Source organism: Amphiura filiformis, chromosome 4, assembly GCF_039555335.1.
Source record: "Amphiura filiformis chromosome 4, Afil_fr2py, whole genome shotgun sequence".
In the NCBI taxonomy this organism is placed as follows: domain Eukaryota; kingdom Metazoa; phylum Echinodermata; class Ophiuroidea; order Amphilepidida; family Amphiuridae; genus Amphiura; species Amphiura filiformis.
In genome coordinates this window covers 73,656,338-73,668,707 of record NC_092631.1, presented here as the reverse complement: position 1 = coordinate 73,668,707, position 12,370 = coordinate 73,656,338, and the positions used below count along the sequence as shown (strand labels likewise).

The window sequence follows — 12,370 nt, the reverse complement described above, 5'->3', positions numbered from 1 at the left end:
TAAAAAAAAAACGACACCTTCGCGCTGTCGGTGTAGCCCAGTAAAAGATATAGCTTGGCGCGTCGCTGTAGCAGGCAACAGCGATACCTACCTCCCCTACATTCATTTGGTGACATGACCAAATAAGGTATAATTATCTCAGTGCCGTCGGTGTTAGCATACGGAAATAGGTATACCTTCGCGCCCTCGATTTAGGCCCTCCAAAAGTCTAGCTTTGCGCCGTCACAACAACGACACCTTCGCGCCGTCGGTGTAGCCCATTGAAAAGGTATAGCTTCGCGCCGTCGCTGTAGCACGGCAACAGCGATACCTTCGCACCGTCGGTGTAGTCCTGTAAAAAGGTCTAGCTTTGCGCCATCGCTGTAGCACGGCAACAACGATACCTTCCTCCACCACACTCATTTGCTAATATGACAACTTTAACAATTAGGCCTACTTAAGATGCACCTTAGCACCGTCGGTGTAGCCTTACGGAAATAGGTCTACCTTACCGCCGTCGGTGTAGGCCCCTCATAAATGGTCTAGCTTCGCGCCGTCGGTGTAGCACGGCAACAGCGATACCTTTTGCGCGTCGCTGTAGCACAGCAACAACGATACCTTCATTCACCATCACATCATTATTCAATCTATGATACTTCACGTATTTACTCCATGAAATAAATGCTACTCATTCTTAATCAAACCACTCATTAACAATTAACATTCCTCTTATCAATATAACTTTAATCACTATTAACATCAATCATTGTTAATTACTTACAACAACCCTCTTTTCCCTCACACTCATTATTATTATGTCATAATTATTAATTAACTACCATCGCCTCTAATCCATCATAATAATTATAATTATATAATCATTCATAACCAATTACAATCTGTCTCTTATACGTCACACTAATTATAATTATATCATGCTTATTAACATCATCTTTTGATGCGGTCATCATTACTTGAGTACATTAAAATCTATTACGCATAATTAATACTTCTAAGCCATTATATAATGCAATATAGTTATTTCATTATGCTTAAATTCAATTAAAGTAACCACAATAATTTAATCGTACTAACACTTATTACCTTGATGAATGCAAACTTCATTAAGTCAAACGCCGACATACTTTATTAAAAACCTGACTCATAAACCTCTAACTTAATTTAAATCTATCCCATTAATAACTAATTAGTGCCGACGCCGGTGTAGTTTTACAAAAAAGGTGCAGCTTCATGCGCCGTCGATGTGGTAGGGTATTCTAAAGGTACTCCCAGGAAAACTTGTCTCTGAACTATTTCATCATTAAAATATTAAATTTTTGCAGAAAAATGAAAGCAATATTTCTGAATAATTCCTCTGGTGAAAACATAATTGAAGTGGAGATACTAAGTAATTGAACATTTTCAGAGCCAGTTTGTGATGAACCTGAGTTTCTCCTATTGCTCAGTGCAGTGCACAGTGCATTGTTTGTCCTCCAGCAAAATTACCAAAGCATGGATCAATATTTGACCTTGCAGGAAGTAGTAGGCTGTGCAAGCACTAGATAAAAGTAACACAAAGCAGCAATATGGTAAGATATATACAGCAATTTGCATTATTATATGATCTCTCCAATTTACATGATGAAGGTTCTTCACCGTTGGTTTAAATCATAGTGGTAGAAAATGCCTTACTCATAACACAGAGAACACAACACAACATCATCAAGCACAGAAGAATTATTTTGGTGCAAAAATGTTTGCACGAGATGATTGTTTACAACTTATTGAGGATACGAGAACTAAACTGCTAGCTATAATCAATAACCAAGCAGGATGGAACAAGGTAGGTTTAACTAAATAGTTTATAGCATATTTTAAACTAATTTTTAGGTATTTGGAGAATGATATAATTATTATATCCAATTCAAAAGTCTCCACTTCAAATGGGGTCTTCGGCTGAGACTAATATACCTAATCGTCTCAGGTCTTCGGAATGGAAAAATGAAAAGGTCCTGAGTGCGTTAGTTATGGAGTACACCTCCCAGGATTTACATGGACAACAATGATATGGCGATCAGGTAAAACAGGGCTTAGGAACCCCTTTTCCACATGATCTGGATCCTTAACCAGTTTTCCAGATGAATTTAAAACCTTGTTCAGTCAATTTAATATTAAAGTATTATTTAAAGCCAAATTGTAACATTTACATAAAAATAGATTAGTGTTTCTTTTCCATAAAATGTTAGCTTTTACTTTTACTGTCAGATATCCCCTTTTACACAGGTGAGGTAAAGTATAGAAAATTGGATTTTACTACCATCGCTGATATCGCCAATGCATGTCACTCCACATTTGACTAATATTTCCACCCTTAAAATAAACTGTCATGTTCAGACAGTTTATTCAAAATCTTGGATTTTGACAAAACTACAGTACTGAAAGTTTTGATTTTTGCAGAATATGTTACATGTAGTATACTAAAGTACATTACAATTGTGTAAAAAACATAATTGGTTTTAAGTTTCATGTCAAATAGAATGAACACTAAGCAGTCTTAATTTGACTGCGTTGTTATTTGTGACCCATCACATCGAAACAGACCACTTCGCGGCAAGCTTCATTGGCAGATAACAATGAAAGAAGATGGAAAAATATAAAGAAAATAAAAAGAATTCTGAGCTTTTACTAAACAATTGAAATGTGTGCCCTATCAAATTTGGAGAGGAACATGCATACAATTATGTGAAGCACATCGACTCCTAGTATTTCGAACTTCCCCACTCACTCCCCATCTTTCAATGTTGGAGGGTGTCACAGACCTGTTGACAACATGATTTTGTCCAACATTGCATTGGGGGAGCAAGGGCAGAAATATATCAAAACACAGGCAAAGTATGCCAACATTTTGTTCCCGGCATTTTTCCAGGATTAATGTAGAGTACAGGATATGTGACAGATAAATGATCAAGGTTATTAATTATTTTAAACTGTTGTGATTTGATAGTTCACAGCATCTTACGAATGGTAGTGAGCTTTGGAAAAAGTGCATTGCTCAATTCATAGCGAGTGTGTAGAAGAATTAAAATATCACAGATATACTTTTATAGGTGCTGCGGTTCTTGAGTTACGTTGTAAAGAGGGCTGAAGCAACAACAGTTTTGTAAAACGTACATAACTCATTAACAACAATAAATTAAGCAAGTTTGCAAAATATACGATTTGTAGAATGGACTTTTGCAAAACATCAAGGTGTTAATTTTCAATAATATATTGATCTAGATAATGAAAATCGATTTTTAGGTTGCTTTGACCAACAATACCTCGTCTACCCTTAATTTACATTTTTCATACTATTTGTTTTTGTTTTTTCTGTATGTCTGTATTTAATATTCTAGAAATATAACCGTTCTGGTATCCACATTTCCAGCAAGAAGTCCGAATACTTTGAAGGGAAAATGTGAGTATATATGTGACCTGCTCCCACAAAACCAGACATAAGTCACTAATTTTGTTTTTGATGTCATCATTCAGTATAGATAGGTCTTTAGCTTTCATTTAATACCTAAATTATCTTTCTGGGACATGTGGTCCTCATTCTACGGTCTTTCAACAGGAAGGGGGGAAGCGACACAAAAAGAAAAGGCAAATGCAAGAAAAATGGCTTTAAAGTTGTATAATGACATGTTAAAGGACTTGGTTTGGCTCAGAAAATGCTAGATTTGGGTGCTTTAGACATAAAAGAATATTTTATATTCAATAGTAGGTTAAAATAAACAATCAAAAAATAATAAGAACTGAAAAACTGAAATTTGCAAGGTTTTTCACCCCTTTCCCAACTTTGACTCGCTGTATCTCGAAATGACTGAGTGCGACTTATGGCTGGTTTCGTCAGAGCAGGTCACATATATCATATACGTGACAAGATCTGGTCCGTGGGGCCAAAGGAGGCATTTTTGGAAATTGAGTTACTATAACTATTACCTCATACAAACATTAGGCTATTATATACTAAAACACCACAGGTCTAGCATACTTGGTTCTAAGGTTTTGTGATGTCTATTTTCTTATGTATTTTATTGTTTTTTTACTCCATATTGTTGCCTTTATCTCAATTTCAAATTTGCTGCCTTTGGCCCCATGGACCAGATTGTGTCACATATACTCGTATGTCTGATGTTGTTCATATTGATTTTGAGTTCTCAGTTATGAACCACAATATCAATTTTCATGGAGTTTGCATCAATACATAGCATTTATAAGGGCTAGCAATGTAAAAAACTGAGAAATTTAATATTTTTGACATTAGATTAATTTCTCTTAATCATGCCACATATAGGTTAGGCTGTTAATGTAGGCCCATATACATTCTTTATTGTGAAAGCCTTTTTTGATCCTTTGTCCCTCTCCCCCAATTCAATGTTGATGAAAGCAATTTTGATATTGGGCTCTCCAGTCCCCCCAACATTGGTTGAGGGGGAATGGGGGAGGGAAGGGAAAGTGGGTGGTGTGTACTTCGCATCAAACATAGTTATACTAAGGCAAAAAAAAAGATGTTTGCTTGCCCTCAACCGACCGACCTTAATTTTGGAAATCAGAAAAAAAAGGTTTTTTCTATTTACTGTACAAAAGAATACCGACCCTATTTTTGGAAATTCCTGAATTGTTTTTTTTTCTTCAAATTTGTGGATTCTGAAGATGTAAAAAAAAGGTATTTTAGAGCTTGTGTTCAATGTTCGCCTAATGGTGCTATGGGCTCCCTTGACATAACTGGACACAAACTAAAAGTGCCCTCCCATAAAAATCCCACCAGCAAAAATAAGAGCATGTACCCTTAATTCTTGTTGGGATTTTTAGAGGGAGCTCTCTATTTGTACATGAAATTTACCCCAAGGCAAAGGAGCCCAGGTTTACGGTAGTTGTTTTGTAATGTTAGTTGGTTCATTTTGACACCAAAATTGTCTGATTTTTCATGTTTTGAGCCTTCATTAATACAAACAGTAGAGTTTGCTAGTAATTAAAAAAAAAAAGATAAAAAAAAATACTGACCGACCGACCCAAATTTTTAAAATTCATTTCAGGGCAAGCAAACAATAAATCTTTTTTCTTGGCCTAATTTCACTGAACTCTCAGAGCAGCAATGAAGAGTTCCAACATATTGTCAAAGTGTGCCAACTATATATTTCTTTGATTGTAGTTGTAAAACAAATAATGGTTTACATTTTGCTCTTTGAACAGGTTCAAAGCCACAATGGAATTTGATGCACCTTTCGACAAAGTAGCTAAGACTGTGGCGCCATCACCTCCAGAATTGCAAAAAGAATGGAATAAGAATATAACATCTGTTGAATGCATAAAGTATATTGATGAGGTACTTTCTTGGTTGTTCTTGTGATTGCTCTTTTCATTTGAGTATTATACCTGGTGTAAATATGTTTGCTTCGCCACTTTGGTATTGTTTGCGTTAAAAGTATCCATTTGTTTGGAATTTTTCATATTCAATTTGATACTGTGTTTTGCCATTTTTGATATTGCATTGAATTGATCATGTGTTTAATTGCTTTGCTGTATACTTCATTTTCATTTTTTTTCTACTCACGTGTTACCAATGTAGTGTACAGCTTGGCGGTTTTAAAAATTTGTGTTTTATGATTCTAATTTCATCTTCTGTTTGATATTTGTTTGCAGTATATTGCCATTGTTTATACAAAATTCTTATTTCTTAATGATGTATATTTATAATTCAATGGTTATTTTGTTTTTACGTACACATGTTTTAATTGTAAAGCACCTTATGGTCTTTGATGTAATGCGCTATATAAGAATAAATTATTATTATATTATTATTTATTCTGTTCCTGCTGCCAAAACATCTCATTATGACATGTCAATATAAAGGCTTTGTTTAATAAAACCAATTTACATTGTCATGCAAAAAACAGAGGTTATAAATGAAATGGGGACAAAAAATATATACAAAACTTTTAACCCCAGACGGAGACAATGAAACGCAAGGAACCATGAATTTTTGGTCTACTTATTGGCCATCAGGATAGACAATAATTTATTTCATATAAATTTGCAAAGATTCCAGCCATTACATCATTAAAAGCAAAGGGTTTGTACACAACCCTGAATCAACAAGGATGCCTGGGATTCCAAGATGAGAGCAAAACAGCTCGACCCAATTTTGTTCGACAGTAAACCCAACTGAGGAATCTGAACCCCAAGGCAAATCCAAAAGGAAAATCAGAAAGATGGGATTCCAAGATAAAAGTAAAATTACTCAACCCAATTTCTGTTCAACAGTAATTACCCTACTGGAGAATCCGAATCCCAATCAAGCACAATCAAAAGGTGAACTCCAGAATAAGAGTAAAATTACTCCACCCAATTTCTATTCTACAGCAAGCGGTGCTGAGGAACGTGGTGCTCACACAAACCCAACAAAGGGGAATTTATAATGGCTGGAATTTTTCAATCAATTAATTTTCATTCTGTGATTAGTGCATACAAACAGTTGCTCCGAAGGTTGGCACCTTGGAGATTCCTCGAGGTAATCCTACCTGGAAGAAATACAAAGACTGAAAGAATGAATGTGAAAGAATATTAATAATGGATATAGGTATACAAGTGCATATAATTGGACGATGTAAGCTAAAATAAAACAAACATCTCCATTTTTCTTAAATATTTGACTTGTTTTTTATGGATTAAATAATATTAAACAGACTTGTAAAATCCTGGTTGAAGTGTCTTTCTTCTGTGTGGATTCCTTTCTATCTGTTAATTTTTTCTAGAAGACAAGGCTTTTGCATTAGTAAAGATGCTATAAGCTGATGCTAATTCCTTTGCTGCAGCTATAAGCATTATGATAAAATTTACTATTATTCCATTAAAAACTGACCGAACATGTCAGGAGTTTATAAATTAATTTCCACTTGTTGTGTGCAAAAGTTCATTTAAATGTATTTATAGCGCTTAGTCAGCATGCCCAACGCATGCTATATCATGCAAAACAAAAATTTTTCTTGTTTTCCTCATTCCTGTAAGGAAGACAGCACCTGTTTTTATAAACAGACTATGATTTTTCTTGAATAGCTGCACTTGCTTAAATTATTTTATTAAACCCAAAAAGCTCCCTTAAATTGGGAGTGGTGGGTGGGAGTAAAAATTTTCCGTCTATCCTGACTGGAATCCAATAATGCAATGAAATAAATCGCCGAATATGACGACCTAGCGCAATTGAGAGAGCAGCTCTGATTGGTCAATGCACGAAAGCGTCATAGAGCCATGGAAACCCCATGCAAAATCTGACCCGGAAATGATCGCGACCTAGCGATATGCAAGAGCAGCTCTGATAGGCCAAAGCCCAATAGCGCCAAAATTCATGAACACCCCGGGAAAAAATGACCCGATGACCCGGAAATGTTCCGCATGGGGTCAAAGTTGTTTTCTTACTGTTTCACGTTAGAAAACTTTATTCTGCTACCCATATGCTTTTGGCTAGACAAAAATACCTGTGTGTTTTCAGCCACCCCTTCTCAATCCTGCCAACCCAAAATATTTTTGAGTGCTAGAACAAAAATATTTCCAGGATTCTGGCTTCCCCAACGACCACTAAAATAGACATAACTAGAAACATTTTTTACTTTATTACAAACTTCTGCCTTTAAATTTTGAATATAAACTTTTCTTTAAACTGCCCCTTTCAATACACTGTGACAGGGACAGATTTAAGTGGTGGCCCGCACCAGTTGATTTTGCCTTGGGCCAGTAAACTTCCAACAATGCTGACGGGCCACTAGATGTTTGAGCCTGATAACTCAAGATGAGACAAGATAGGTCTATAATCAGTGATGTACATAATTGGATACAGTTTCTGCTCCACCTGTGTGTAATTTATATTTTTATTTAATGATTTTTCATCTATACTTATCCTTGAGTTGCAAACAAATTTGAAATTTACGGCTGCTTTTTACGGTGATAGTTGGCCTATACGTACTACTTCCAAGCTCTTTCGTGCTCTATCTGATGATGGTAGCAATACCACAAATTATACCGCATTCTTGAAGCTTTGTGAACTTTTGGAACTAGATAAAGGAAGGACTACTGACTGAACTTGAGTTAGTGACTATGCTCTCTACATGTATATTAACCAACTCAAAGGACTAACCAACTTTTTTGCAGTAGAACATAGAAAAAAGCAGGGCCAGTAGATTTGCCGTTTCACTGGCCCAGAGCCCGGAGGGCCAGTAGAAAACTGAAGCCAAAGTCTCAATAAGTTTGTCCCTGCACTGTGATTTCACACAAGGTGTTTTATTCACTATAATACGTACATCTATTTGGAGTGCAGCTAAACTGAAATGATGTATCCAACAATCCGATAATTATCTGTCTACTTATTTTATATCAGCTGATATTCTATTCGATATTTTGAGTGGAAGTTGAAGGAAAAGAACACCTCCCTCGTCACTTTTTTAAGACAAGGTGGATGTGAAAATAATGTGGCCTTATTGACATTTTTTGAAGGAAGTGATAGTTGTTCGCACTGTCACACCCAAGGCTGGACTGATTTCATCTCGTGAGTGTATTGACCTTGGGATGCTTAGATTTGAAGATGATGGTGAGACAGCAATATTTGTGTACATCAGCGTGGAATACCCAGGCTATCCTATAACAGATGGTTTGGTCAGAGCCAAAAACTTTCCATGTGGGGCAATATTTCGAAAAATGTAAGTTATATATATATTTAGGCAATGAACACATTATCAAATACGAGGGGCAGTCAGTATGTTTTAAGAGTTGTCTCGTGACGTCATTTATGGATTGTTTTCATGGCATTTCTCAATGATTACATAAATACTGTACCTTTGTCTTTCATACAACACATGTAAAAATTATATCATACACATGAGTACGTAACAGCATTAGCATAAAATCAATAGTCTAGGGACACTGCCAAATCACGCAAAAAGGCGGGCCTTTTAAATTACAGAAAATACATGTGTTTACAATGTCCGAGAACAGCAAAAGTACAAGGTGCATATTTCTAGTTTTGGGCAGAAATAAACAGTAGGTCCTCAGTTTGCATTTGGTAAAATATGAGACTTGTCATTAAACTTTGGTGGAAATGGGACGTCTGGAAACTTCAACAACTTTAGGGCTTGAATGGAAGCGAAATTATACTGCAAAAATGGCGAAAATGAAAAAGCAGTTATTACAAATGACATCAAGTATCTCCAAAATTAAACATACTAAAATATAATGACTGGTCACGTGTGAGAGCTGGTACTCAGTGCGATGATAACTGGTGCAAATCAAACAACAATCTCATGCATGCGTGGGTGGGATGACCGATACAACATGGTGGAAATGCACGAAAATTGCAAAATTCCATGTAAATAGGGCCTAAAATATTACAAAATGCTATGAAAATTGTAATTTAAATATTCATATGAATTTTTATGGATGATTTCAACCTAAAATGAACAGAAACGTTTAAAAAATTAATTTCTCATTCAAACGATGGTCTCTCTCTTTGTACCACTACTTTTTGTATAAATGTAACAATGGTAGAATAACAGTTATATTTTAATCACGGTTCAAATATTTTCTAGGGAGACTCCGCTTTAAATGTTTAGAGATTAGTCAACAGAACTGGTAAAAAAATTTAAATTTCCACGTTTGCTATTTTTGGCAATATCAAGATTTTTAAAGAAAGAAAAGCCTTGTTTTTGTCAAAAATAAGACATATTTGACCACGCATTTTAGATAAACTAAAACCTTTCCAGCCCAACAAACATGGTTTAATAAACTGGTAGTTTGTGTTCTATATACTGTTCCAAACGGCAGCATTCTCCATTCTTTAATTAACGAGAAAATATAGCAAATACAACAATACCTCATTTCGGCCTCTTATTTCCCTTAACAAAAACGACTCAATTTCACCAGGTGACTCTAGACCATTGATTTTATGCTAATGCTGTTACGTAATCATGTGTGTGATATAATTCTTACATGTGTTGTTTGAAAGACAAAGGTACAGTGTTTATGTAATCATTGAGAAATGCCATGAAAACGATCCACAAATGACGTCACGAGTCAACTCTTAAAACATACTGACTGCCCCTCGTACACATTTTGACAAACAACAAATTGAGAATTGAAAAGATTTTAGAGTTCTGGATATTTCCAAAATCTTCTCAGTGTGGAATTTAAGGGGGTACTACACCCCTGACCAATTTTGTGCCTATTTTTGCATTTTTCTCAAAAATTATAGCACATTGGTGACACGTAAGATATGTATATTATAGGGGCAAGGATTACAACTACTGCACTGAAAATTCAGCAACGCAAGACAAGTAGTTATTGATTTATTGATCAAATATTGGTTTCCCCTCATTTTTGACTCTAACTCCACAACTGTTGTTTGTGCTGAAATAAAATTTCCAGTGCAGTAGTTGTAGTCCTTGCCCCTATACCATACATATCTTACTTGTCACCAATGTGCTATAAATCTGGAGAAAAATGCAAAAATAGGCACAAAATTGGGCAGGGGTGTAGTACCCCCTTAAATGGAATAGCCCAATGAATATTGAATAATGAAATAGTACATTAACCCTTAACCACATGAAATGGGACCCAATGAATCAACTGTCATTAGCCTATAATTCCTTTTTATTTTTGTACAATTTTTTTTCTTTGCAGAGATGCGGCGAGATCCCACATGACATACATTTGGAATATGAGTTATGAGGGAAGTGTACCGGTATCTGTGCTTGAATCAGGAATGCCCTACGGAATGTATAATACGATGCTTGGCCTACAAAAATACATTGCGAAAGACTACCCTTCAACAAACACAAAACGCTGTGTTTTGCTATAGACTGCTCCACAGTCTACAGTACTTGTTTTCTCAATAATTACACCTATACTGTGTCTTGTCGCAGTGTGTTTATCAGATGTGTTGCCATTAGCGTAAGGGCAAACCGCCTTTTATTTCTAATTTCTAAGCATGGATATGCCCGATGATTGGAAAAAAATAATGTACCTTAAATTTTCAATTTTCCACTAACATTAAAATGAGATATGGTTTCAACATAGAATTAATCCGAGTATCATAGGAACAAATACATTTAAAAAATGAACATAACAGATGATGTCTTGTCATTGAATGGAGCAAAATCAGAATTAGGATGTTTTATGTGTAATATGCGCAGAAAACGCTCAATATTTCAGGGTTACAAAAATGAAAATATAATATGCTTTCATACATAAAATATTATTTCAGTATTTAAAGGCCCATCACTCAGTAATTTGCTCATCCAGAGGATTGTAAAAATCATCAAAATTCTGATTTTTGGTGGACCGCATAGCGGGACCACCCTAGGTTAGTGTAGGTTACTAGCTTACTTACTAGCTTACTAACCATTTGGTCTTAAATGGGCATCTCAAAATGCCACAAAGCTATAACCGAGGCCCAAAATAAAACCCGACAATTTCACACAATGACCTCAAAATAAGTTATTATTGTCATTCATTACCGTCGTATCTAATATTTGAACAAATCAAAATTTTATGTTATTTTATGTCATAAAACGCTGTTAAATATAACCAGTTTTAATTATTTTTGTAACCTACCCTACAAAAAAATCCACCAGGCAAATTCACGCCGACAACAAGAGCTACCAATCACAGAAGCGTGACGGCATCGCGTAGGTGTGTGCATTGCCATAACGCTTAACTTATACACGCACGTGCACGCAGAAGTCATTGTAGCGCGTCAGGCAATCAATTTCTTTTGATTGGATCGCAGGCTTCGCATATATTAATGAGGTTATGAATGGGGCTTTATAACTTTGTCAATATACTGCTGTTTTCCTTGATTTGTCTTTTTTTTTTTTCATATCAAAAATATCTGAATTTTAATGACTTATCCTTTCCACTATTTATACAATACGCAATTTTTTTTTTTTTCACAATCGCAAATTTCCAATTTGCGAGTGTTCTGTTTTTGGTCAGTTCTTCTTTCTTTCTTTCTTTACCTAGCTGGGGGGTTTACACCCCCAGCTAGGTACTGTAATGCTCTCCGATTCTTCTTTCTTTCTTTCTTTCTTTCTTCTGGCAACAAAAATTTCAAAATGCTTCTGCTCCTACATGTTACACCCTACAATTACGTAACTTGCACATATGTATCGGCTATATCCAGTGCCCATAGGGTCCAAACAGAATTGGGGTCAAAGGTCATTAAGGGGGAATTACCGGTATATAACCAAATATCTTCAAAATGCTTCTTCTGCCACATATTACATAGCACAATGATGTCACTTACACATGTGCATCGGCTTTACCCAGTGTTCATACCTTGCACACAGAATTGGGGTCAAAGGTC

At 35.6% G+C, this 12,370-nt stretch overlaps 2 protein-coding genes across 2 annotated transcripts in view; one reads left to right on the top strand and one right to left on the bottom strand.

Annotated features, from left to right (window-relative positions):
* LOC140151396 (sialin-like) overlaps positions 1–12,370 on the bottom strand; it is a 41,286-nt gene that overhangs the window by 25,022 nt on the left and 3,894 nt on the right. The window lies entirely within an intron of this gene.
* Positions 1,616–11,949, top strand: LOC140149932 (stAR-related lipid transfer protein 5-like). Its single transcript, XM_072171945.1, has 5 exons — positions 1,616–1,822; positions 3,375–3,436; positions 5,215–5,347; positions 8,509–8,711; positions 10,687–11,949. Exons 1-5 carry the CDS (start codon positions 1,733–1,735, stop codon positions 10,862–10,864), a joined length of 666 nt encoding a protein of 221 aa, XP_072028046.1. The 5' UTR covers positions 1,616–1,732; the 3' UTR covers positions 10,865–11,949.